Source organism: Anas platyrhynchos, chromosome W (assembly GCF_047663525.1).
Source record: "Anas platyrhynchos isolate ZD024472 breed Pekin duck chromosome W, IASCAAS_PekinDuck_T2T, whole genome shotgun sequence".
Lineage (NCBI taxonomy): Eukaryota > Metazoa > Chordata > Aves > Anseriformes > Anatidae > Anas > Anas platyrhynchos.
The window spans coordinates 8996797-9023998 of NC_092620.1; the positions used below are offsets into that span (position 1 = coordinate 8996797).

General features: G+C 45.8%; 1 protein-coding gene across 8 annotated transcripts in view; it reads left to right on the forward strand.

The window, feature by feature from the left end:
* Positions 1-3295: 3295 nt before the first annotated feature.
* LOC113841684 (homer protein homolog 1) overlaps positions 3296-27202 on the forward strand; it is a 266367-nt gene continuing 242460 nt past the window's right edge. For 5 of the 8 annotated variants that reach the window (XR_005261383.2, XR_011805640.1, XR_005261381.2 and 2 more), the window contains exon 1: positions 3296-4368. Coding sequence is in view for 1 of the 8 variants with exons in the window: in XM_038169480.2 (XP_038025408.1) it covers positions 4364-4368 (5 nt within the window). In the remaining 7 variants the exon portion in view is untranslated. The remainder of the gene's footprint in view (positions 4369-27202) is intronic. The other 3 variants (XR_005261384.2, XR_005261385.2, XM_072030621.1) reach the window with 2 other exon arrangements.

Consider the following 27202-nt stretch of genomic DNA (forward strand, 5'->3'; position numbering starts at 1 on the left):
TAGCATGGACGTGATGTCATCTACATTTTTGCATTTTTGGAATGGCTGCTGTGTTTCTGTTACCAGTAATGCTGTTGGGCTTGAAACATTTGCAAAGCACTTTGAAGCAGGCATGAGGCATGTTCCTCAGAAATGGGACTTTCAGAGAGTGGTGCCCTGCCATTCCCAAGCCAGGAGCAGCGGGCTTGAAAGTTTTTTGCAACAACATTCCAAGGTGGGCTCGGCCCTCTCTTTATCCATGTCTCATGGCGCAGAAGAACTCACACTCGACTCCTCTTAGCAAACCACAGTGTGAGGGCCCTCCAGGGAGGGCACGGCGCTGCCATGGAGACGGTACCTCAGGGGTTGGGGTGGTGATGAGAGAATCACAGAATCACAGAATCACAGAATTTCTAGGTTGGAAGAGACCTCAAGATCATCAAGTCCAACCTCTGACCTAACACTAACAGTCCCCACTAAACCATATCCCTAAGCTCTACATCTAAACGTCTTTTGAAGACTTCCAGGGATGGTGACTCCACCACCTCCCTGGGCAGCCTGTTCCAATGTCTAACAACCCTTTCGGTAAAGAAGTTCTTCCTAAGATCCAACCTAAAACTCCCCTGGCGCAACTTTAGCCCATTCCCCCTCGTCCTGTCACCAGGCACGTGGGAGAACAGACCAACCCCCACCTCGCTACAGCCTCCTTTAAGGTACCTGTAGAGAGCGATAAGGTCGCCCCTGAGCCTCCTTTTCTCCAGGCTGAACAAGCCCAGCTCCCTCAGCTGCTCCTCGTAGGACTTGTTCTCCAGGCCCCTCACCAGCTTCGACGCCCTTCTCTGGACCCGCTCAAGCACCTCGATGTCCTTCTTGTAGCGAGGGGCCCAAAAGTGAACACAGTACTGGAGGTGCGGCCTCACCAGAGCTGAGTACAGGGGGACGATCACTTCCCTAGTCCTGCTGGCCACACTGTTTCTTATGCAAGCCAGGATGCCGTTGGCCTTCTTGGCCACCTGAGCATGCTGCTGGCTCATATTCAGCCGACTATCAACCATCACTCCCAGGTCCTTCTCTGCCTGGCAGCTTTCCAACCACTCATCTCCCAGTCTGTAGCTCTGCTTGGGGTTGTTGCGCCCCAGATGCAGGACCCGGCACTTGGCCTTGTTAAACTTCATGCAGTTGACCTCAGCCCATCAGTCCAGCCTATCCAGATCCTCCTGCAGAGCCTTCCTACCCTCGAGCAGATCGACACACGCACCTAACTTGGTGTCATCTGCAAACTTACTGAGGGTGCACTCAATGCCCTCATCCAGATTGTAATATACAATAAATGTTTGTTGTCTTTTGTATTATAAGGAGAAGGAGTCCTGCTTGAAGAAGTGGGGGTAGTAAAGGTCTCCTGCTGAGATAAGAAACTGTAAAATGCCTGAAATTCCTTTACTTAATGTAACAAGATAGGGCCCTTAAACTGGTAAGGGGGAGGGAGTTTCCTCCCCTTCTCCCCCCTTGCATCCTAGTTCCATCTTTCGTTTAAAGTCACTGTTGCAAAGCTCCTGTAACCATTCCTGATAAGCTGCTGAACCAGCATGATAATGTTCTGCCTTCCTGCTTCATGCTGGGTCAACATGACCTAGTGAGGAAAGGGAGTCGAGCCACAATGCAGAGGAAGACTATGGCGTTCATCTTCATGACCACCAGAAAGACTGGGACAACCCCCTAGCAACAGTGCGCGCAGCTGCAGAACATACCTGGATGTGCTACATAATCCCGGAATTACCAAGATATAAAAAGGGACCCTGGTGTCGTGGTTCCGCTCGAGTGGGCAGCCGAGCTCCACCACAGCCGCTCTCTCACTCCCCCTCCTCAAAGAGGAATGGGGAGAAAATATGTGAAAAGGGCTCAAGGGTTGAGATAAGGACGAGAAAATCATGCAATAATTATTGTAACGGGCAAAACAGACTCAGCATAAGGAGATAGTAAGATTTATTGCCTATTACTAACAAGCGAGAGAAGGAAAAAAAACAAAAGCACCTTCCCCCCATCCACCCTCTTCCACCTCCTCCCCCCAAGCGGCGCAGGGGAACAGGGAAATGGGGGTTATGGTCAGTCTACAGCACTTCTTCTCTGCTGCTCCTTCTCGGTCACTCTCGTCCCCTGTGCTGTGGGGTCCCACCCACGGGATACAGTCCTTGATGAACTGATCCGGTGTGGGCTTCCCACAGGCAGCAGCTCTTCCAGAACTGCTCCAAATATGGGTCTTATCCCTGGAAGTCTTCAAAAGACGTTTAGATGTAGAGCTTAGGGATATGGTTTAGTGGGGACTGTTAGTGTTAGGTTAGAGGTTGGACTCGATGATCTTGAGGTCTCTTCCAACCTAGAAATTCTGTACCACGGGGTCCATCCCTCAGGAGAAAACTGCTCCAACCTGGCTCCCCCACGGGCAGCAGCTCCTGCCAGGTCACCTGCTCCTGCGTGGGCTCCTCTCCACGGGCTACAGGTCTGGCCTGGAATCTGCTCCGGCAGGGGTCTTCCACAGGCGGCAGCCTCCGTCGGTGCAGGGCCACCTGCTCCACCGTGGTCTCCTCCACGGGCTGCAGCATGGAACCCTGCTCCACCATGGTACTCCATGGGCTGCAGGGGGACATCCTGCTTCACCATGGTCCTCACCACAGGCCGCAGGGGACTTCTGCTCCGGCGCCTGGAGCACCTCTTCCCCTCCTTCTACACTGACCTTGATGCCGTTCCTCACTCCCTTCACTCTCCCAGCTGCTGTGTAGCGCAGCGTTTTTTTCCTGTCTTAAATATGCTCTCACAGAGGCGCAAAACAACATCGCTTATTGGCTCAGATCTGGAAAACAATGGGGCCCTTCCCAAACATGGGGCAGCTTCTAGCTCTTTCTCATAGAAACCACCCCTATGGCTCCCTGCTACCAAAACCTTGCCACGTAAACCCACTACACCTGGAGGGGGTGAGGTGCGTGCCGTTGGCGGAGCAGATACTCCCCGGCCGCCCAGCGTTGTTTTGCTTGCTGTTTGCTTACTCAATAAATTCTTTTATATGATTAATACAATGCCCTCTAAAAATTAATTAAGGGGCAACTTATAACACAGATCATCGATGAAGATATTAAAGAGGAAACAATCCTGGAGCCACCAGCGCCCGGGGAAAACGCACGAGAGACTGCTGAACGGTGACAAACCCCAAACCCTACCGCCTACTCTTCCCCCCGTCGTCATTCCTTATTATAGAAGCGCTTCTAGCTGCGTGGAACACTAACGTCGTCGTCCACGCCCAAGTGACATCAGCGCCAGAAGCAATGAGTGACGTTAGTGCGTACGGAAGCGCGGTGACATGTACTATTTAAAGCTCCCCGGGTGGACGATGGAGGCAGAGAGATGAGGTGCTGTTACGTGTAGCAGCAGGTTGATGGCGTGCAGCCCTCCCCTCCCCGGGCTGTGCACGACGGTTGCGTCTGCCTACTACGAGGGGACGGGCGGGTGGTGGCGGAGGTGTGAGGCGGGGGAAGGGGATGCGAACGGGTAAATTAGCGGCTCGGAGGTGCCGTTGTAGCTGGAAACCATCTGACGCTACGCTAGCTCTGTCTCGCCAGTGGGACTGAGCCTGCGGCCCTGCCGCAGAGGAGTACGGGCTCGACGGCGGCCCCTACTGCTGGCAGTGACCGACACACCGCGCGCCTAGGACAATGCCCGCCCGCTCGCCGCAGAAGGCGTGACGGCGAGGAGCGAATCCGCCGCTGCAGGAAGGAAGAGCGGCGCTCCGCATCTCAGCAGCCGGGGGGAGTTGGGGGGGAAAAGGGGGGGGCGGATCGGGGGAGAGCGGCGCCCCTGTGCCCAGGGGGGACTTGCGGCCACTGTATGCCTCTAGCTGCCGCACGCTGGGAGCCAGATGCCAGCCCCGGTGCCGCGGCTTACTCTGCTTCCTCAGGAAAATGCGTCGATGCCCGCCACGTTGCCGGTGGGAGTGCTAGGGGAAGCGGCGGCGCGGAGCCCTGCGCTCCCTGTCTGCCTCATCCCGCTCCTCTGAGGCGCACGGAGCCCTCGGCGGCCGCTCACCTTCCAGCCAGAAGCGTCGCAGCAGCCGCCAGCCCCTCGAGGAGAAGGCAAGCGTCTCCCCATCTGCCTGCAGGAGGGGATCCGTCTGCCTCCGGAACCGCCGCCACCCGCCCGGGGGCTGGAGCCGACGTCTGTGGGTGCCTGGCGGGGCCCGCGGCTATGAAAGCCCAGCCTGTGGGAGGTGTTCTCTAGGGTGCGAGCGGCCCTGCTCGGCCCGGCAATTGCAAGCCGCCAGCGCGGCCACAGCAGAGCGGCAGGCGAGACGAGGCGCAGCGAGGAGCATCCCGGAGACGCGGCGCCACCGGCCGCCATGGGGTAAGGATCTCGCAGGGGACGCCGGGCTGGTGCTGGGGTGGGGGGTAGAAGCGTTTGCCCGAGCGAGCTGCTGCTGTTCTAGCGGGTGTTGCTGAATGCGCACGGAGGCGAGTGGTTTTACTGGCGGGGTGCACAAGGAGTAGGAATCCTGCTGCGATAGATGCTGTATATAAACCCGATGAAAGCAAGGCAGTGTGCTCTGTGAGGGGCGCACCGCGATCTGCAGAGGTTTGCTTCCGCCGTAGCCACATCGGATTGCTGGAAGAGCTGCCTGGCTTCCAGATTCCATGAGGACCTTCCCCTGGTCTTTTGGGGATGATCAGTAATGAAAACGACTATTTTAAGCTCAGTGTGACAAGGTGAAACTTCAGAGCAGTGAAGGCTCGTTTTAACTCCTCTGGAGCCTTAAGAGGATATAAAAACACGTGAATTTTTCAATATAGCGAAGAAGGCTCTAAAGAAATCTGCTTTACAGCAGGTCCCATAAATAAATTAGGACATCCATCTGAGATTTTTAGGAAGTTAGAAGGAATAAGATCATTAAAATGAATCTGATTGCATCAATTTAGTAGATGTAAAAGTGGTATAGATACCTGTGAAAGCTGTTCGTGCTTGTATTCTTACTAATTTGTATAGTGAAATAAGAAAATGAATCTTACTACTGTGCTTGCATGATAACCACTGAATGGAATGGAAACATCCATGTTCAAAATCAACAGAAGCCCAGTATGATTTTGCTAACTGCAAGGTAGAGGCAGGCTTCTAATGCATTAACAAGATGCTAGTTTTCTAAGACTTTATTAATAGTTCAGAGTATAAAAGTTATAATTCAAGTCCTTTGCATTTTGCTCTCTCAGGAAATTTAAATGTGAAGTTGGTGTAGTAATATGAAAGTGAAAGTGTTTCTTTCCTCAAACTGTTAAAGACACTTGAAATCTTCCAGTTTATTAATTTCCCTGCTTGTAGGGAGATAACAGCTGTGTTATTGGCTCTGTTATTGGCTCTGTTCTAGTCACTGGGGCACACTGTACAAGACATGAGAAGGAATGACTTCTTAGGCTAGCTATTATTTTCCCTGTTGTCTTTAGTTCCATCAAAAAGAAAGAAAAAAAAAAGAATAAACCCAAACTTGCAGCTGTTTACATACTCAAGAAAGTGATAATGCATAAACCTGACAAAAGGCTAAATAATGGTATAATGTTTTGGGGATATACTCTTAAAACAGCTAGGCAGATGCAATTATTTAGCTTTTAAAAATTCAAATAAATGAGATGTTTTCTGTTATTTAAAAACAATATTGTGTTTGTAGATATGCCATTTAGGTGTAGCTTATTGCAAATACTGAGAAAGTACAAAATTTATTACTTTTCAACCTTTCTCTGGAATCAAATTGAGCACTTCTGAAGACAAAAACCTGACTTAAACACAAACAAAAAAACCCTCCTCCATTTCATAAACTCAGAACTGCTGGTGTTTCAGTATGGTAGCTTCTTAATGAACATCACAAATCAGTATCTATAGATGGAGTGAAAATAATTCTTTTATAGTCCTTCAGTATTGTTGTGGTTTAATCCGGCTGGCACCACACAGCTGTTTGCTCACCCTCCCCCCTCCCTGTCTGGGATGGGGGAGAGAAATGGGAAAGTGAAGCCTGTGAGTTGAGATAAAGACAGTTTATTAAGACAGAAAAATAATAATAACAGTAATAATAATGATAATAGTACTACTACTAATAATGCGTACGAAACAAGTGATGCACAATGCAATTGTTCATCACACACTGACCGATGCCCAGCTTATCCCAGAGCAGACTGCCCCCCCACCCCAGCTAGCCACCCCTACATATTATTTAGAATGACGTCAGATGGTATGGAATACCCCTTTGGCCAGTTTGGGTCAGCTGTCCTGGGTCTGTCCCCTTCCAGCTCCTGCTGCACCCCTAGTCTGCCCGCTGGCAGGACAGAGCGAGGACTTGAAAGCGGCCTTCCCTCCGCTCCAGTGCAGACTGGATCAGTCCATGGCAAATGGTAGGGCTGTGTTTCCACACCTGGGGCAGCCAATTCCAGCTGTACTGGACTCCTCTCCAAGTTAAAGCAAATTGTGGCCTGCACTCTTCTGCTAGAGGGATGGAGAAAAATGCATTAGCGATATCAATTGTGGCGTACCACTTGGCTGCCTTTGATTCCAGTTTGTACTGGAGTTCTAGCATGTCTGGCACTGCAGCACTCAGTGGTGGCGTGACTTTGTTCAGGCCACGATAGTCCACTGTTAGTCTCCACTCACCCTTAAACTTTCGCACTGGCCATATGGGACTATTGAAAGGTGAATGAGTCTTGATGATCACTCCTTGGCTCTCCAATTGACGAATTAGCTTATGGATGGGAATCAGGGAGTCTTGGTTAGTGTAGTATTTTCATCGGTGCACAGCTGTGGTAGCGATTGGCTCTTGCTGTTCTTCGACCCTCAGCAACCCCACAACAGAAGGGTCCTCCGAGAGACTGGGCAAGGTAGACAACTGTTTAATGCCCTCTGTCTCTGATTAAGGAGGTATTGGGGAGGTATTGGGGAGGCAAGGACAATCCCCAGACATGGACTGTATATCTCGAAACAAGACACTGGAACTCATGATAAGGAAGCGGCAGACGGACAGAGAAACAAATGTAAGGACTATAAATCTCAAAACTGGACATTGGAATTCATTATAAAGATACAACAAACGGAAGAATTGGCAACAACCAGCTCTCGCAATTAAGAAACGTGCCAATTCAGCAGATTCCTGACCAAAGGTGAAAAGTACACTGTGAGGAAGACTCGGGGTCTTCCTCCCAAAGACCCCTGCCCACGTCCCAAAGACCCCTGCCCACAATTCTTGGGAGGCTCTACGCAGGCGCAAGGTGCCAAAAGGCTAATTAGCATGAGAAGCGAGGGAAGGCGGGGATAGGTAATGCGTATGTATAGGCGCTTGTAGAATATTGATAGATTGATTGTATAAATTCAAGACTGCTTTCCGCTTTGGGTATGCACGATAGGTGGAGAGATCCCCCGTGCATCCAGCGCTGCAATAAAGAATATACCACTTAAAGGAATTTCGGCTTCGATCTTTGAATCAATCTGGCACCCCAGATGGGACAACCTCTCTGCCGGTCCGCAGGACCCGCTGGGGACAGGACTCCCTAGGGTACCCCCGGGATTTCCCGGAGGGACTCCTCGACTCACCGGATCACTGCGGAGGCAGACAAGGACCCCATCATTGTAAGTGAGTATATTCTTTATTCTGGTTTGGTTTTCTGGTAGACCGGTCATCTGGGACTGTCCAGTAAGTCGGAAGGTGACTTCTGCAGGACAGTATTTGGTATATACTTTGTGGTTAGTACCACAAGTATATCTGGGGACCTTGAGGTCCATCTGTATCTGGAACTGTCTGTAAGTCAGAAGGTGATCTTCTGCGAGGCAGTGTTTGGTATATACTTTGTGGTAAGCACCATAAGTATATTTGGGGACCTTAAGGAAAGAGCTCGCTTTAAGGTCCATCTGGAATTGTGTTGTTTATTTCGGTTTTCTGACTCATGGAGTATGGTATTTAACTCTGGTTATTGTTACTGTGATTTTGGCTATTTTTCTGGTGGTAATAGTAGGTTCGTGGCATTGTTATAAGAAAGATATCGTTATGGTGTTACACAGTTCGGTTTTCTGACTTATCGCATGTAGAATTTGACTCTGACTATTGTTATTGTGATTTTAGCAATATTGCTGGTAATAGTAGCTTTGTGACATCGCTACTGAAAGATATTGCGTGCCTGTAATTTTGTGAGTGATACGTTTTTGTGATATGCTTTTGTAAGTAACACGTGTATTCTGAAAGTGTAAACTGGAAAATGGGGGGGCGAGTAAGCAGTGAAATTCCTAAGAAAAGTGCGTTAGGATGTGTTTTGAATCACTGGAAGGATATTGGAGGATCTGCCGGTGAAAGTGTGAACAGGAAAACATTGATAAAATATTGTAATCAATGGTGGCCGCTTTATAAGCTGGAATGTGGAGAAAAGTGGCCCCTAAATGGAACTTTAAACTCTAATGTTTTGCTACAGTTAATGTTGGTTTTGAGAAGGAAAACAGGATGAAATGTTGTATACTGATGTTGTTTCAGCATCTTGGTGGGAAAAGGTACGGAATTAAGTTGGCCCCTGACTGAGCCTTTTATGTTGGCATTAGAGAAGTACAGGCTGGAGAAAGATAAAGGAAGTGTTAAAAGGGTTGTTGAAAGTGTTAAAGGTGTTTGAAGTTGAATGAGCAGGGAAAGAGGATGTAGGAATGTTAATAGTTCTGCCTCTGCTCTAGGCAGAGATCTTAAAATCATGGGCGTTAGCCCTTTGGGGCAAATGGATCATGATGGGTCCGAGAGAGAGTTGTTATGGAAACAGAAAAACAGTTAACTCTTAAAACAACCTGAGTTCATGTGCGAGCTCAGATTACCGATGGGACCGCTCAGGGAACTGTGGACAACTGCATTCCCCTGACCGACCCCACTGAGACCCTAATCATCCCTAAAATTATGAACGGCTAAGTAAATACTAAAATCTGGATGAATTGGCAATTGAGAATATGCTTCCAACAAGGTCTAAAAGAAACCCCATCCGAATTTCTTGAAAGGCTGAGGGCAGCAATGCAGAAGTTTACCACTATAGACCCTTCCTCTGAGGGGGGGTAGACTTCAATTAGTATCTCTATTTTTGGGTCAATCGGCGGAAGATATTAGACGAAAACTTCAGAAAATGAAAGAACCAGACGTAAGGGATTTGGAAAGATTAGTAGAAGAAGCCTGGAGAGTGTTTAGAAATCGTGAGGGGAATGAAAGGCAAAAGTTAGGTGAGACGATTGCAGCAGCCACTGTGGCAGCCCTGCGAAAGCAGGAAGAATCTTTTCGAGGCAGGAGAAGGGGGGGGGAAGGTAATTCGACTCCCCTTGCGGGCTGAACAGTGTGCCTATTGTAAAGAGATAGGACACTGGAAAAGGGAATGCCCGAAGCGGCAAGAGGAAAATAAGCTATTAATGGCTACAAAACAATGAAGGAGACCGGGGGACTCTACCCTAGCAGATCCACTGGTTAAAATTAAGCCAGGGAAATTGGGTCGGGAAGTAGAATTTTTAGTAGATACAGGAGCTACATATTCAGTGTTAAATCAGAAGTTGATGCCAGAAGATAAAGGTTTTGTGACAGTGGTGGGGGCAACGGGTAGACACGAAAAAGCTTTCTTTTTAAAGCCATTAGAATATGAATTGGGGAAGCAAATGGGAATACATAGGTTTTTGTATTTGCCGGGATCTCCTAGATCTTTATTGGGACGGGATTTATTAGAGCAATTAGAAGCTGAAATTGTTTTTGAAAAGGGAAGGGTAGAGTTAAGAGTAAAAGAAGACCGACTTATAAGTGCACTAAGTTTGGTATTGATCCAAACTGATTCTTTTAATGAAACCCTTCCGGAAATCCAGGATCAGGTTTATCCAGGGGTGTGGGAATCTGATGTCCCTGGGAAAGCAAAGAATGCTGCACCAATAATGGTAAAATTAAAACCAGGAGAGAAGCCAGTAAAGGTTAAGCAGTACCCCCTTAGAATAGAAGATAGAAGAGGAATAAAAGATACAATAGATAAGTTTTTGAAATATGGGTTACTGGTCGAGTGTGAATCAGAATATAATACTCCCATCTTACCAATTAAGAAACCGGATGGGAAGAGTTATAGGTTAGTACAGGACTTGAGAGCAATAAACAGGATCACTGAAGACATACACCCTGTGGCAGCAAACCCTTATACGCTATTGACCAAGTTAAGGGACAAGTTGGTCTGGTTTACCGTACTGGATTTAAAGGATGCCTTCTTTTGTTTAACCTTGGCCCCAGAAAGCCGAAACCTCTTTGCCTTTGAATGGGAAAATCCTGACTCAGGACGAAAAGTCCAGTTGACATGGACAGTGCTTCCTCAGGGGTTTAAAAATAGCCCTACGATTTTTGGTAATCAACTTGCAAAGGAACTTGAATCCTGGGAAGCCCCCAATTCTGCAGGGGTCCTGCTGCAATATGTTGATGATCTCTTGATTGCTACCGAAGACAGGGGAAGCTGCATACAGTGGACGGTGAGCCTCCTTAATTTCCTAGGAATGAATGGATACCGGGTTTCACAACAGAAGGCACAATTGGTTCAAACCCACGTGACGTACCTAGGATTTGAGATCTCAGGAGGACAACGTGAATTGGGGACGGAACGCAAGGAAGCAATCTGTCGTACCCCAGAACCACAGACTGTTAAAGAATTACGAACTTTCCTAGGAATGACAGGTTGGTGCAGATTATGGATCAACAATTATGGATTAATTGTAAGGCCTTTGTCTGATTTAATTAAAGATAACTGCATAAGACTAATATGGACAGGAGAAGCCCGAGCAGCCTTTAAGAAGTTTAAGATGGAGTTGATGCGAGCCCCAGCTCTTGGTTTACCAGATTTGTCTAAACCCTTTTGGTTATACTCCTATGAAAGACAGGGTATGGCCTTAGGGGTACTAGCACAAAAGTTGGGACCTTACAAAAGGGCAGTGGCTTATTTCTCTAAACAATTGGATGAAGTAAGTAAAGGATGGCCAGGCTGCCTGCGAGCAGTGGCAGCCGTAATTATGAATATACAAGAAGCCCGGAAATTTACAATGGGGCAGAAGATAACAGTGTTTGTCTCACACACTGTGTCAGCAGTTTTAGAACAAAAGGGGGCTCATTGGTTATCTCCTCAGAGATTTTTGAAATATCAAGCAATATTGGTAGAACAGGACGATGTGGAAATTGTGATAACTAATATTGTGAATCCAGCCTCTTTTCTTAGTGATGCTCCAGTGGAACCTGTGATTCACGATTGTTTAGAAACTATGGAGACTGTGTATTCCAGCCGACCAGACCTTAAGGAGGAGCCCATGGAAGATGCAGAAGAAACTTGGTTCACGGATGGGAGCAGTTTTGTTACACAAGGACAATGTAAAGCTGGATATGCTATAACAACTACTCAGCAGGTAATTGAGTCTAAGCCTTTACCCCCTGGAACATCAGCTCAAAAGGCGGAGATAGTTGCTCTCACGAGAGCATTGGAACTGGCAGCTGGAAAAAGGGTAAATATTTGGACAGATTCTAAATATGCATTCGGCGTGGTACATGCTCATGGAGCGATTTGGAAAGAACGTGGATTACTGACTGCTCAGGGAAAACAGATAAAACATGCTGAAGAAATTTTAAAATTGTTAGAGGCTGTAAAACAACCAGAAAAAGTGGCTATTATGCATTGCCGAGGGCATCAAAGAGGATCCACCGACTTCGAGATTGGGAACAGATTGGCTGATAAAGAGGCAAGAAGGGCGGCGGAAAGAGGTCAAGTGGAAGTGCTTGCTTTAATACCAGACGGTAAAATTCAGACATTAGAGAAAGGACAGGCTCCTAAATATTCAAAAGAAGATTTAAAGTTGATCGAGGATCTAAAAGGGAAGCTGAATGTTGATGGGTGGGCTCATTTGAAGGACAACAGGGTTGTTATGCCCTCTAATTTGGTGTGGCCTATGGTTTTGGGGGAACACAACAAAACCCACTGGGGAGCCGATGCCCTGTATAAACTATTAAATCGAGTCTTGGTAGCAAGAAATCTGTATACCACAATAAGGCAGGTAACCCAACAATGTGACACCTGTATGCGTCATAATCCCAATACAGGAAATAGGGTGACATTTGGTGTCATTGATAAAGGGAATTATTCGGGGCAACTGTGGCAAATTGATTTTTCAGAACTCCCTAGAAAAGGGGGGTATTGTTATTTACTGGTTCTGACTGACATGATTTCAGGAAAGCCTGAGGCCTTTCCCTGTCAAACAAACAAAGCAAGAAGAAGTGGTTAAAGTCTTGTTAAATGAAATAATACCATGCTTTGGGATTCTAGTAGCAATGTCTTCTGATAGAGTTTCACATTTTTGTGTGCAAGTGGTACAACAGATAAGTAAGATTCTAAAGATATTCTAAAGACAACTGCATACTCTTTATAGACCGCAGGCAAGTGGACAGGTAGAAAAAATGAAACATTTAATTAAACAACTAATAGCTAAAATCGGACAAGAATCTAATTTGTCATGACCTCAATCCCTCCCTTTAGCATTACTTAGAATTTGAGTTAAACCTAGAATAAAAGGGAATTTGAGTCCCTTTGAAATTTTATATGGAAGGCCATATCAATTTATATTTAGTGGAGAGGATCTAATGCAGCTAGGATTAGAATATTTATATGCATATATAACTGAACTTCAGAAATAAATAAATAAAGTACATAAATTTGTTCTCAGGACCTGGGCTAGACGGTTGGATCAACCAATCCACCCTTTTAAGCTCAGGGATTATATATATAAAGAATTTTTTCAGGACAACCCCTAGAGGAAAAACGGAAGGAAAGTGGACGGGACTATACCAGGTATTACTGACAACACACACCGCCATTAAGATTAAGGAGCAAGCAGCTTGGATCCACGATTCAAGGGTGAAGAAGGCCCTGGCAAGGATATGGACCACCACTCCAATTGGACCAACAAAATTATGGTTTTCCAGATCCTAATGATTGCAGGGGTGTGGTTCTCAGATTCGGGGTGGGCAGTTTGGGACGAGAACTTACACCTGTCCCTGATACAAACAATTTCTCAAGTAATTAATAAGACAAACTGTTGGGTATGCACCCATCTGCCACAGCATGGGAATAAGGGTGTATCGTTAATCAGGATTCCCTTGCCTGCAAACTTACCTTGGACTAATTTGTGGGAAAACACATCTTGGGGTCAAAAATATGAAGAAGTTTTGGAACTAGAAGTTAGTAGCTTCGTGCCATTGGAATCTTACTATGTATGTGTACAAAGGTGTAACCCGCCTAACGGTATGGGAAAACAGGATTGTATAAATACGGGTACTACTTATGTGGGAAATCAGACATCTTGTAATCAAACAATTGATATTAGTACAACTAGCAGTTGGGCAAATTCAACCAGCTGGCCAGTTCCAGAAGGAAAAGGGTGGTATTGGCTATGCAATGATACAGCCCGTAAGGTCTTGCCCGAGAACTGGAAGGGAACTTGCACTCTTGGAGCAGTAGTCCCCAGTATGACAGTACATGATGTAGTGCCTCGAGGTTACTTGAGAAATCATATCTGGAGAATTAGACGAAAAATTAACAATCCATTGATAGAGAGACACACCGCTTTTCATAGTTTTGTTCGATGGTTTATCCCATGGTTAGGAGTGAATGAATTGGAAAAGGCGATAGTTAATATTTCTGCAATTATAGAGAAGTTAGAAAACAAAACTCTGGATGCTATAAAGGCTCAACAAGAAGAGATATCTAGTTTATCACAGGTAGTATTACAAAATCGGATGGCCCTAGACTTGTTACTGGCCGCTCAAGGGGGAGTCTGTACAGTAATAAATACAAGTTGTTGTATGTATGTAGATCAGAGTGGAAGGATCTCTACCGACCTGGAAGAAATACGGAAGCAGACAAGGGTCCTACATGAGATCAGTAAAGATGATCTTTCATGGAGTTTTAGTGAAATATGGAATAAGTTAACCGCCTGGTTGCCCAACTTCCAATGGTTGGAACAAGTGTTCATTGCTCTAATCACATTAGTAGTGTTAGGAATATTTGTGTGCATGTTGTTTAGATGCCTGCTTTGTTGTGTTACTGTAAATAATGAAAGTATCTGATGCAAAAGAATTTTCATGGGAAAAGAAAAGGGGGGATTGATTAAGGAGGTATTGGGGAGGCAAGGACAATCCCCAGACATGGACTGTATATCTCGAAACAAGACACTGGAACTCATGATAAGGAAGCGGCAGACGGACAGAGAAACAAATGTAAGGACTATAAATCTCAAAACTGGACATTGGAATTCATTATAAAGATACAACAAACGGAAGAATTGGCAACAACCAGCTCTCGCAATTAAGAAACGTGCCAATTCAGCAGATTCCTGACCAAAGGTGAAAAGTACACTGTGAGGAAGACTCGGGGTCTTCCTCCCAAAGACCCCTGCCCACGTCCCAAAGACCCCTGCCCACAATTCTTGGGAGGCTCTACGCAGGCGCAAGGTGCCAAAAGGCTAATTAGCATGAGAAGCGAGGGAAGGCGGGGATAGGTAATGCGTATGTATAGGCGCTTGTAGAATATTGATAGATTGATTGTATAAATTCAAGACTGCTTTCCGCTTTGGGTATGCACGATAGGTGGAGAGATCCCCCGTGCATCCAGCGCTGCAATAAAGAATATACCACTTAAAGGAATTTCGGCTTCGATCTTTGAATCACTCTAAGGCAGCTATGCCAAAAGCCCACCGGAACCCTTTTGGGTCCTTGAAATATCCTCTCCTGAGGTAGTCTATACCAAGGATGCACAGAGCATCCGGGCCAGTCACAATAGGGTGCTTTTGACACTCATTCCCAGTCAGACTCACTTCAGCCTCCAATTCAGTCTACTGCTGGGATCCGCTTGTCACTCCATAAATACAGATGGGCTCTGGCCCTTTATAGCTTGATGGCATTATAGTACATTGTGCACCGGTATATACTAAAGCCTTATACTTCTGTTATAAATGGCTCAGGATTCAAATTAGGATTAAATAAAAAAATAGGATTTATTAAAAGAATATAAAGGAATAGAGGTAAGCAAACAGCGCTGGGTGCACCGGGAGTCTCCGCTCCACCAGGACGCACACCAGTTACATCAAGCAGCTGATTTTTATGCTCCTAGACTAATACATATTCATTACTACTTCTAAAAAAAACAGGTTATTATAATTAGCTTCCGGGGTCCAGTCCCTCCTACTGGAACATGCGCATCAGTCTCCTCTGGGGGTCTCTAGGGGTCTTTCATGCTGAAGGCTCGTAGTCTTCCTCTCACCTTTGTACTCACTTGGCACCATACCAAGTTTATAGAACATTTTCTGCAGGTCTTGTCTCCCAGCTGTCCTTCAGCTTCTTCTTCCTTCCTCTTAATCTCTTGCCCCCCTGGCCAGATACCAAAGATCCGCATAGTATCCCATAACAGTCACTAGTTATTATCAGTTGTTCTGAAACTCCCAGACATCAAACACAAACAGCTTTCTTATTGACGCCTCATGAGTAATTAAAACGTTCTTCCCCAGCCATTCACAGGGACAGTCACATCTATAGCAGTGTTAAGTTAATCTCGAAGAAGACAGGAAAAAAAAGGCTGTAACTTTTAGAAATAGAAGTCCGGAATAACAAAGGCAAACAGGTTCATAAATTTAAGGAGTATTTTCTGAAGACTTGATAAATTGACTAGAATGAGGGGGAGACTGGGACACACTGCATCTGTGGTTCAAGAATTAAATTGCCAGTGCAGGACCCAGAGGCAGACAGGATTCAAACAGAATTGTTCTTTATGGACACGAATTGTTAAAACATTCCTCACTATCCCTTATCTTCTTTTTAATATCCCCAATTCGTGTCTCTTCTGTTATTAATAATTGGATTTCATCAGTTTGTTCTTGGAGGGTCCAATTCTTAAACATCATAATTGACATATTCCCTTCCTTTTTTAATGAAGTTATTACCAATGTACATTTATCACCCGGTGTATTAATAATGTAAGACAAGGTATCATACAAGGTACAAATAATAACGTCATTACACCACATAACAATACAAATAACACTCTTTTAACCCATGGTCCACCAGGCAGCCATGAAAATAAATCCCATTCCATATCCTTCCAGGTTTGTGTTTGCTCGCTCACCTCCCCCCCTCCTTCTCTGGGATGGGAGAGAGAAATGGGAAAGTGAAGCCTGTGAGTTGAGATAAAAACAAGAAGATAATAACAACAATAATAATGATGATGATATTACTACTAGTAATAATGTATACGAAACAAGTGATGCACAATGCAATTGCTCACCACCTGCTGTCCGATGCCCAGCCTAACCCCGAGCAGTCCGGCCCTCCTCCCAGCCTGCCTGCTGGCAGGACAGTGAGAAGCTGAATTTGGCTTGGTCCTTGGCTTGGTGTAAGCACTGCTCTGTAACAATTAAAAACAATTAAAACATCAGCATATTATTAACATTCTTCTCATCCTAAACCAGAACATAACATTCTATCAGCTACTAGGAAGAAACACCCTTTTTATCAATCTTTAAACAGCAATTACTAAAGCTAAATTTTCCACAGACTTCTCCTTCTTGTGCTAGTAAATAATCCAAAGCTAGGCAATTTTGATACAAAGCAGTTCTCATCATTTATAACTATTTCTATTACAGCTAATAACCTAATTATTCTATTAAGTATATATACTGGGGTTCTATAGTCCCAGGATCTGTCTTCTGCCCACGTATCTGGATCATAATAGGCAAAGACCTTCAGTCAAGGAGTTAGGCCCGCTTTCAGGGTCAATTCAGGCTTGTGTTGCCGTTCGGCCTGTCAGGGTGATCCAGCTACTGGAAAACGAATCACAGTTTTCTCGGGACAACCTGACCTTAGTGTGGGAAAAGTCCCGTCGAGGCCCTCTCACTCGGCAGTCAATACTCATAGGGGTTGCCTCCCTCGGTAGACCATACACACCGCAGTGGAGGGTCCTGCCCCAGTCTTGCCTTCTCCCTTTCCTCCCTTCAGGCTTGTCCCCTGTATTTGGCATCCTTAATTCATGCAGATTTTAGTATTTGCTTAGCCGTTCATAATTTTCGGAATGATTAGGATCTCAGTGGGGTCGGTCAGGGGAATGCAATTGTCCACAGTTCCCTGAGCAGTCCCATCGGTAATCTGAGCTCGCACATGAACTCAGGTTGTTTTAAGAGTTAACTGCTTTTCTGTTTCCATAACAACTCTCTCTTGGACCCATCATGATCCCTTTGCCCCAAAGGGCTAACACCCATGATTTTAAGATCTCTGTCTAGAGCAGAGGCAGAACTATTAACATTCCTACATCCTCTTTCCCTGCTCATTCAACTTCAAACACCTTTAACACTTTCAACAACCCTTTTAACACTTCCTTTATCTTTCTCCAGCCTGTACTTCTCTAATGCCAACATCAAAGGCTCAGTCAGGGGCCAACTTAATTCCATACCTTTTCCAACCAAGATGCTGAAACATCATTAGTATACTACATTTCATCCTGTTCTCCTTCTCAAAACCAACATTAACTGTAGCAAAACATTAGAGTTTAAAGTTCCATTTAGGGGCCACTTTTCTCCACATTCCAGCTTATAAAGCGGCCACCACTGATTACAATATTTTATCAATGTTTTCCTGTTCACACTTCCAGAATACACGTATCACTTACAAAAATGTGGGCACGCAGGTATCTTTCAATAGCGATGTCATGAAACTATTGCTATTACCAGGAATATTGCCAAAATCACAATAACAATAATCAGAGTCAAATTCCACATGCAATAAGTCAGAAAACCGAAATATGTAACACCGTAACGATATCTTTCTTATAACAACTTGGGAGGAAGACCCCGAGTCTTCCTCACAGTGTACTTTTCACCTTTGGTCAGGAATCTGCTGAGTTGGCATGTTTCTTAATTGCAAGCGCTGGTTGTTGCTAATTCTTCCATTTGTTGTATCTTTATAATGAATTCCAACGTCCAGTTTTGAGATTAATAGTCCTTACATTTGTTTCTCTGTCCATCTGCCGCTTCCTTAGCTTGAGTTTCAGTTTCCCAGGAGCAGACTCAACCCTCCAAGTTTCAGTAGTTACTGGTCCTTTTATTCTGGATGCATGGGTCCCTTTCTGCAGTTCTCACAGCTGTTTCAGTAGTCAGTAAAACAAGGTACAGTCCCTCACATCGAGGGTTCAGTAATTCTTCCCTCCCGTGGCTGCTTGTTGAAACACTTTCTTTTTTATCTTCTGACAAGTTAAATAACAGTTATCTAATTTGCTTTGCCGTATGGCCCTTTCCAGGTTCCTGTAGCAGGATTCATCTGATAGCCTTTCAGGTTGATACAGATTTGACTACAGATACCAGGGTTTTGGCATTCATCACTATCTCCACAGTTTCCCAGCTGGACAGTCACATTAATTTATGTTGCATTCCTTCAGGGGCTCATCACCCCAGTCCTTGCAGTCTCTCTGCTGGTTACACACTTTATTGATATCTATGCATTCTCCACTTCTGCACTTGAATTTGCCAGGTCCAGAGCACTGAATAACATTGTTACAGTTTGCTTCATCAGTGCCATCCAGACAGTCTCTCACACCACTGCACTGCCTACTCCTATGGACACAGTTCCCATCTTCACATCTGAACTGGTCTGGTCCACAGGTCCAAGAAGGGCAATTAATTTCATCACTTCCATCCTTGCAATAAGGATCTCTGTCACATCACCACTTCTTGTAGATACATTCACCTGAGCCGCACTGCACCTCACTCACAGAACACTTCACCGGAGGTGCAGGCTGGCGGCCACACTGCTCCAAAGATTAATCCGAGTGGTCGGAGCAGTCACCTTGACCATTGCAGACAAAGCTTTTGGAAATACATTGTCCACTACTGCATGTGAACTCTGCTGCACTACAAGTCACATTGCCACAATTCTCTTCATCTTCTCCACTGTCACAGTCTCTTTCACCATCACATTTCCACGACACTGGGATACACTGGGTCGACTGAGGACCACAGCTGATTTCATTTACCCGGCATGCTCTCATATGACACAGCTCAGCACTTTCGTCAGACCCATCTTCACATTCCGGATCCCCATCACACTGCCATCTGTTTGGCACACACTGACCACTGTTGCACACAAAGTCAGATTCAGCACACATCTTCTTCACACATCTTCTTCACACAAGCAGTCTCATCACTGCCATCTGAGCAGTCTTCACATTTTATTCTAGCACCGTTGGCAGCAGTGCACAGTCAGGCGAGGGCGAGCAGCAGGCAGAGTGCCCTGCACCGTCACCTGTGTCACTTATACTACTCCTATTACCCATGCTTTTAGTGTCAGTGGCATCCTCCTTGTACCGTTTCTGTCTTTGTCTCCCCCCTTTTCTTTTTGCCACTGGCCATTCACCACAAATGGATAAGACACATGATTACTAGTTAGGAAAGAGAGTGTAACGTCTGCTATACGGCTGCAGGCAGTGCCAGCTGCAACCTTAGGTTTGTGAAAGAGCCTGCCGGTGGTCATTTGGCAGTGTAATCTGCGTCTCTGCACTCCTGCCCTGCAATAGAGCTAAGTCGTCATTAGTAATAGTTATAACACCGATCTGGGGACTAATAGTCTTTTTTGCATTGCAAGATAAACCTTTTATAAAAAGAATGCTAGAGTGAAGCAGCACAGCAGCTGCTGCCGCTGCCTCCATGGTTATGTCAGACAGGCTGCAGGGTCCTGATGTCCGCCCCTCTGCTCTGTGCCGACTCGCCACACGGTGAGGGTCGGCTGCTGGTGTCCACTGACGCCTCTGGTCTCCCGTAGCAACTCGATCTCAGATGTCCCGCGTCGCACCGCAATTACTTTAATTTCCCCGCGTTTTGCAGCTTCTGTCAGGTCTATTCTGTGTCTCTCAGAGCCGTCCGTGGCTCTGCAGCGTCTCTCAGGGCTCTCTCCGTCCAGCGGTAGTCCCTCCGTAGTGTCTCGGGTCTCCCAGCGCCGCTCCAGTCTCTCGGCGCCGCTCCGGTCTCTCGGCCTGTTCAGGTCTCAGCAAGTCCAGGTCTCGGCCTGTGCGGGCCTCATATGTTGCAGGAAGCATGTCATATCATTCTCCTGCCTTTTTCTTGTCACAGTCAAAACATTTAAGAGCAAAAATAGGATACACAAGATACACAAGATACACCGGGCCCATATATTAGGCACCACCACTCAAAACTTGGATAAAACAGCACTTCTTTTCAGTCTGTCAAGCACTTCGTTCATCTCTGCCCACTCCCCTTGCGGAGAGTACGGAACAACGGATCGGAACTCTGCACTCGCTTTGCAGCAACGCTGCGTCTCACTCACACAGCACAATCGCACACAGAGGCCTCCAGCACATCTCATTCATACCACAGGAATATAATTTAGAATGATAACCAACCAAACAAGTATTGTCTCTGACTGTGTTCTTCGTGAAGTGACTTGTAACACTTTGTTTCAAACCCTTACATTTACACAAATAATTTCAACACAAAATACATACATAAAAACACATACAATTATTAACACTCCAGTTAGTATCCCTCCAGCAGCCGAAAACATACCGTTTGTCTGCAGTTTCAGGAGATCTTTGCTCCTGTGGTGAGCAGCCGAGAGTAGAGTCCCCTCCGAGCAAAAACACTCAGGGTGCACCTAGGGGCGTCCACGCTGCAGCCGATCCCGCAGCCGAGCAGAGTGCCTCCTGCCTGGCTCACCAAAATGACTCACAGAAATATGACTCCACAATCAGTAAGATTGTAAAGTAGGTATGTTTACTCAGTTCTGAGCGGCACGGGGCGGGTAGTCCCACCAAAGTCGTGCACGCCTAACGTGGCAAATTGCTTTAGTAAAAAGTTACATATACATGAACATTCCTATACATATGCATAACCTGTCCCTTTGTGAACACTCCTCCTTATCTAAGACCCCTTAATTAAAGTCCGTACCATGAGGTTGTTTTTGATCTGGTTCTCGGGGTCCGAGAAGCTCCTTTTATCTGGTGGTATAAGCGCAGCACAGCACAGTAGCACATATTCATTCTTAATCAATTGCTCTCTAATTTCTAATTCCAATGTTTCAGCTTGCTCTTTTCTGGATCCACGGGTATTCTACTATTAATGTTCAAAGCCTGACAGACCCCGTCCTCCGTGGACCCAAATATCAACCAAAATACATGGGGTCTTAAGGGTTCTTTTGGTCATTCTATCATATAATACTGGATCATTTTCAATTTACTCTTTAATATTCTGGGGCCCCTATTGTTCCAATTTCTAATCATTATTCATTATGGACTTTTTGGTCATATATCTGGTAATTTGCTCCCTTTCTGGTCCTTGGTCTTCGATTTTATCTGACCCATCCGGGAATTTTACTAGTGGCAATTCCCACAGCCCTTGGTTGCCCCTAGTGAGAGTGTCTTGCAGGGGGTTTAGGACCTGTCACCCACCCACGTATCACTCCCTTCACTGGCCCAGCCCCCCCAACAGGAGATTAGAACCAGTGAGAAAACAAAAAGACCTCCACGCTGAGTTTAGAAGTCTCAGTTACACTCTCACACACAAACACTGGCAACCGTACCTTTACCCAACCGGACAGTATCTTACGAATCAGTCGTCTTCGTCCAGAATCCAACCGGACGGTATCCACCAGCGTCTCTGCTGTCTTCGTCTGGGATCGAACCAGATGGTATCCACAAACGACTGTCATCTTCATCCGGTTCGATTCCGGACACCGGAATCCAACCGAACGGTATCCAAACGACCCTGTCGTCTTCGTCTGGATCTTCGCGCGCAGAATTACGGGCAAAATACAGCTGGCAAGGGAGCTCAAAAAAAAATCAAATTCTTTGCTTACCTTTATTCAGGTTCAGGATGGTATTAGTCCCGATCTGACTCAAACAGGAGCCACCAAATGGTGGGGCGCCTCTCCTAGATTAAGTCAGAATTCAGGAACTATAGCCATCCCGGACGAGCCCCCAAATTGTTATAAATGGCTCAGGATTCAAATTAGGATTAAATAAAAAATAGGATTTATTAAAAGAATATAAAGGAATAGAGGTAAGCAAACAGCGCTGGGTGCACCGGGAGTCTCCGCTCCACCAGGACACACACCAGTTACATCAAGCAGCTGATTTTTATGCTCCTAGACTAATACATATTCATTACTACTTCTAAAAAAAACAGGTTATTATAATTAGCTTCCGGGGTCCAGTCCCTTCTACTGGAGCATGCGCATCAGTCTCCTCTGGGGGTCTCTAGGGGTCTTTCATGCTGAAGGCTCGTAGTCTTCCTCTCACCTTTGTACTCACTTGGCACCATACCAAGTTTATAGAACATTTTCTGCAGGTCTTGTCTCCCAGCCGTCCTTCAGCTTCTTTTTCCTTCCTCTTAATCTCTTGGCCCCCCTGGCCAGATACCAAAGATCCGCATAGTATACCATAACAGTCACTAGTTATTATCAGTTGTTCTGAAACTCCCAGACATCAAACACAAACAGCTTTCTTATTGACGCCTCATGAGTAATTAAAACGTTCTTCCCCAGCCATTCACAGGGACAGTCACATCTATAGCAGTGTTAAGTTAATCTCGAAGAAGACAGGAAAAAAAAGGCTGTAACTTTTAGAAATAGAAGTCCGGAATAACAAAGGCAAACAGGTTCATAAATTTAAGGAGTATTTTCTGAAGACTTGATAAATTGACTAGAATGAGGGGGAGACTGGGACACACTGCATCTGTGGTTCAAGAATTAAATTGCCAGTGCAGGACCCAGAGGCAGACAGGATTCAAACAGAATTGTTCTTTATGGACACGAATTGTTAAAACATTCCTCACACTTCTGTGCGTCTGACGTGCCAGGCCATCGAATCCACACAGTCCAATAAACTCGATTGTCCCTTTCCTCCCCATTGCCTGGAGGCAGGGCCCTTCTAATCCTGCTCAGAATCTTCATTTCTGCCTGAAGGACTGCCAGGTGGATGTTGGAGCAGCAAGCTTCTTAGAAAACTTATTTTCCCCGATTGTTTTTCTTTGCAACTCATGTACCTGTGCTTCTAGGGTCGCGGTAGATTTTCCATCCCATTTTCTCATGTCCTCTCCATGGTCACGTAGGTAAAACCACAGAGTGGCACGGGGTGTGTACCCACCATATCATCTTCCTTGCATGGATGAACGCTTACTCCTAATAGCTGAGACACTGATTTGTACAGGTGGGGAGGAAAATAAACTCTCTTTAAGTTAGTCGACCTTTTCAGAAAGTTTCTCCAAAGTATTCTTCTTTAGTTGATGGACGCTTTCAGAAAGTTTCTCCATAGACGAGATGCAGGCCTGTAGGGAAGAGGAGAGACTTTCTTCGTACTGCCAGAGTTGTTTAGCCACTTCATCCACTGTGGGTTCCTCATCCTCTTTCCAGGCCATTATTGCCAATGAGCTGGCATATGATGATGGTGCACTCCGTACAAATTTCCGCCACATGGGTCGTGTACACCTGACTTCATCTGGATCTTCGGATGTTTGTCTGAGGTCTGGATCCTCATAAATCACTTCCCGTATGGCTAATTCTCTCAGGTACTGGATTCCCTTCTCCATAGTGGTCCACTTGCCTGGTAGACATAAAAGTTCTTCCTTGAAGGGATACCTTTCCCTCACAGCTGAGAGGAGACGCCTCCAGAGGCTGTGAGATTGTGCTCCATCTGCAATTGCTTTGTCAATGCCGGCGTCTCGAGCAAGGGATCCCAGCTGCTTGGCTTCCCTGCCGTCTAATTCCACACAATTGGCTCCAGAGTCCCAGCACCGGAGCAGCCAGGTGACAAGCTGCTCACCTATACAACGACCAAAATCTTTTCGCACATCTCGTAGCTCGCGCTCGTTTAGGCTTCGGGTAGTTACTGTTGATTTTTCGGCATCCTCATCTTGCTCCTCCTGAATCCTTGATGGCCCAGCGTCGTCTCCGTCATCTCTATACCTAGATTTGGCAGAAGACTCTGCGTTCTAAACGACCTGAATCTCTATACCATTTTTTCACCTTCTCTACAGGGGCAGCTTGCACTGCTACAGCCCGTTTCTCTGACCCAGCTACAGGGTCTGCCACAGGGGTTGGAATACTCTGCAGGGGCAACTTGCACTGCTACAGCTCATTTCTCTGACCCAGCCACAGGAGCTGGAGCGACTGCAGGAGCTGGAACGGCTGCAGGAACTGGAACTGGAGTGGCTTCAGGAGCTGGAGCAGGAGCTGGAGCAGGAACTGGAGCGGCTGCGGGAACTGGAGCGGCTGAGGGAGATGGATCGGCTGCAGGGGCTGGAGAGGCCATTGGGCCTGTCACCGGACTTGGAGTGGCCGCAGGATCTGTCACTAGGTTGATAGTAGTATCAATTACAGCTCGATAGGCATAACGCAGACCGCAGCACACTACAGTGATTTGTGTCACTTTGGAACTGCCAGAGTTATGACACCCTTTTTTCAAGCATTTTACCAGTTTTTTAGGATGTTGCATTTGTTCAGGGGTGAATTTCCAAAACACTGCAGGTGCCCACTGCTCTAGAAACCTGCCCATATCCTCCCACACTCCTTGCCACTCACAACTATCCTGCCTCAGGACAGATCTCTGGATGAGATTCTTAAGTAGTTGTTTAACTTTAAACAAAACCTGAAGCGCATTCAGGAGACATAACAACAAGAACATGCTGGTCTGAGTTACTATCTTAACTAGCTCGGAAGAGAAAAGGGTGGTGAAGGAGAAAGGGAGAGTGAGCAAGTAGGAAAAAATATCTTCCTTTGTCCCCTCCGCAGACTGGATCCCTGACAAAAAAAAGGCAATAGGTGTAATTGTTAATAGTTTCCGAGATATGGCTTCCAAAGTATAGAGTCGACGACAGTGCTGAGTACAAATACCAGGTTACAGTCATGACCAGAAATTTCATCATATCATAAGCCACCACACAGTACCATAACGATCTTAAACCAGGACACGGAAAGGAGAAACAGCACGACAGAGAGCACATACAGAAAGTAGCGAGCTATAAAACTCAATTTGGAAAACAGGCACAGCAGACTTGAGATTAAAGCAATCAACATTGTGACTAGCAACTATTAAGCAGGTCTAATACTTATACCAATTTTAGTTTAACATACTCTGGTCAGATCTGTAGTTATCTCAACCCTTCAAGCCCCATGTTGGGCGCCAAAAAGGACCGTTGTGCTTTAACCCGTCCGGCAGCTAAACACCACACAGCCGTTTGCTCACCCTCCCCCCTCCCTGTCTGGGATGGGGGAGAGAAATGGGAAAGTGAAGCCTGTGAGTTGAGATAAAGACAGTTTATTAAGACAGAAAAATAATAATAACAATAATAATAATAACAATAATGATGTTAATAGTACTACCACTAATAATATGTACAAACAAGTGATGCACAATGCAATTGCTCACCACCCGCTGACCGATGCCCAGCCTAACCCCGAGCAATCCGGCCTCCTCCCCCCGGCTAGCCACCCCTATATATTGTTTAGCATGACGTCAGATGGTATGGAATACCCCTTTGGCTAGTTTGGGTCACCTGTCCTGGGTCTGTCCCCTTCCAGCTCCTGCTGCACCCCTAGTCTGTCCGCTGGCAGGACAGAGTGAGAAGCTGAAACGCCCTTGGCTTGGTGTAAGCACTGCTCTGCAACAATTAAAACATCAGCATGTTATCAGCACTCTTCTCATCCTAAGCCAAAACATAGCACCCTACCAGCTACTAGGAGGAAAATTAACTCTGTCCTAACTGAAACCAGGACAAGTATTTCTGTTTATTTGGAGAAAGAATGTGAAGTTGTTGGTGTGATTAATTTTAAATAGTATCTTGGCACATTGAGGTCAAGAAGATAAAACTTGCTGGCAAATAATGTGAAGACTCTTTAGACAGTACATATTGAGCTATCACAATGAAGAATTCCTTTGCAGACCATCTTTTAACAAGATGGACAAAATCAAAAATACAGGTATTCCTTACTAATAGGCTCCCTGATATATGTGTGAGGAGTGCATCCAAGCCAGGGCCAGCACCAGCTCTGTGGGTTTGTTGTACATCTGTTGATGTTCAGAGCAGAGGTCCCGTTTCAAATCCGTTTTGTAATACCATTTAAATTCAGTTGCCCATGGATTTCGGGCTATTTCTAGACCAAGTCTTCTGATACTCTAAGATATATTGAGCCCTCCAGAAGTAAGCTGAAAAATGATTGATAATTCATGTACATGACTACACGAGATTTTGTGTGCTATATTCAGTACTTCTATCATGCATAAGCTTGTTGTACTTGGCTGGTGGAGAGTTTACCTGTTCCATTGGTGAGAACACAGAAAACTTAGAAACTTAGAATGGGGAACAGGAATTGGCTTACCAAGCCAGCAGTGACTTTCTTAGTCATGTATTGTAGTGAAGAATTCACTGTTGAGCCAGTGTAGTTCAGCCCGCTCAGCTTGTTCAGTACCATCAGGCAAGCAAGATAGTTATACACCGTGTATGCAGTGGATACCAAGCTGTGGGTGACTGGTCTCTGAAGTTGTATTGCTGTTAAATATATTTTTGAGAAACTTGAAGCTTGAGAATGGTCTATAGGGTCCAGTAGTCTGGGAGCCATTCCTAGTGCTGTACCCTCTGTGTGTCCATCTTATCTCACAAGAGAAAGTAAATGAATCAAGCCCCAGGGATTGTACAGACCAGGTACTCTAGTGTAGGATGTCCACTCTCATTCCTTTACCTGTCAATCTCTTTTCTTCTCTGAGTTCTTCATCTCTGCATAAAAAGTTCTTAACAGTGGTCACTGTAGAGTTATGTATCCATTTATTCATGCAGGCCTTTCTGTTTGGTGGAAGACACTGAATATAATGTTCTTCAATAGGAAAGCATTGATTTTCATGTAAATCAGAAGAACTCATTATGTTCTGTGCTGGTTCATAATGTCTCTTTTGTATTGCTAGTGCAAAGTTCTGCATCTGGGGAAGAACAACCCTAGGCATCATCAGTACATGCTGGGGGCCACCCTGGCAGAAAAGGAGCTCGGGGTCATGCTGGACACTAAGTTGAACATGAGCCAGCAGTGTGCCCTTGCTGCAAAGAAGGCTAATAGTGTCCTGGTCTGCAATAGGCAAAGTATTGCCAACAAGCTAAGGGAGGT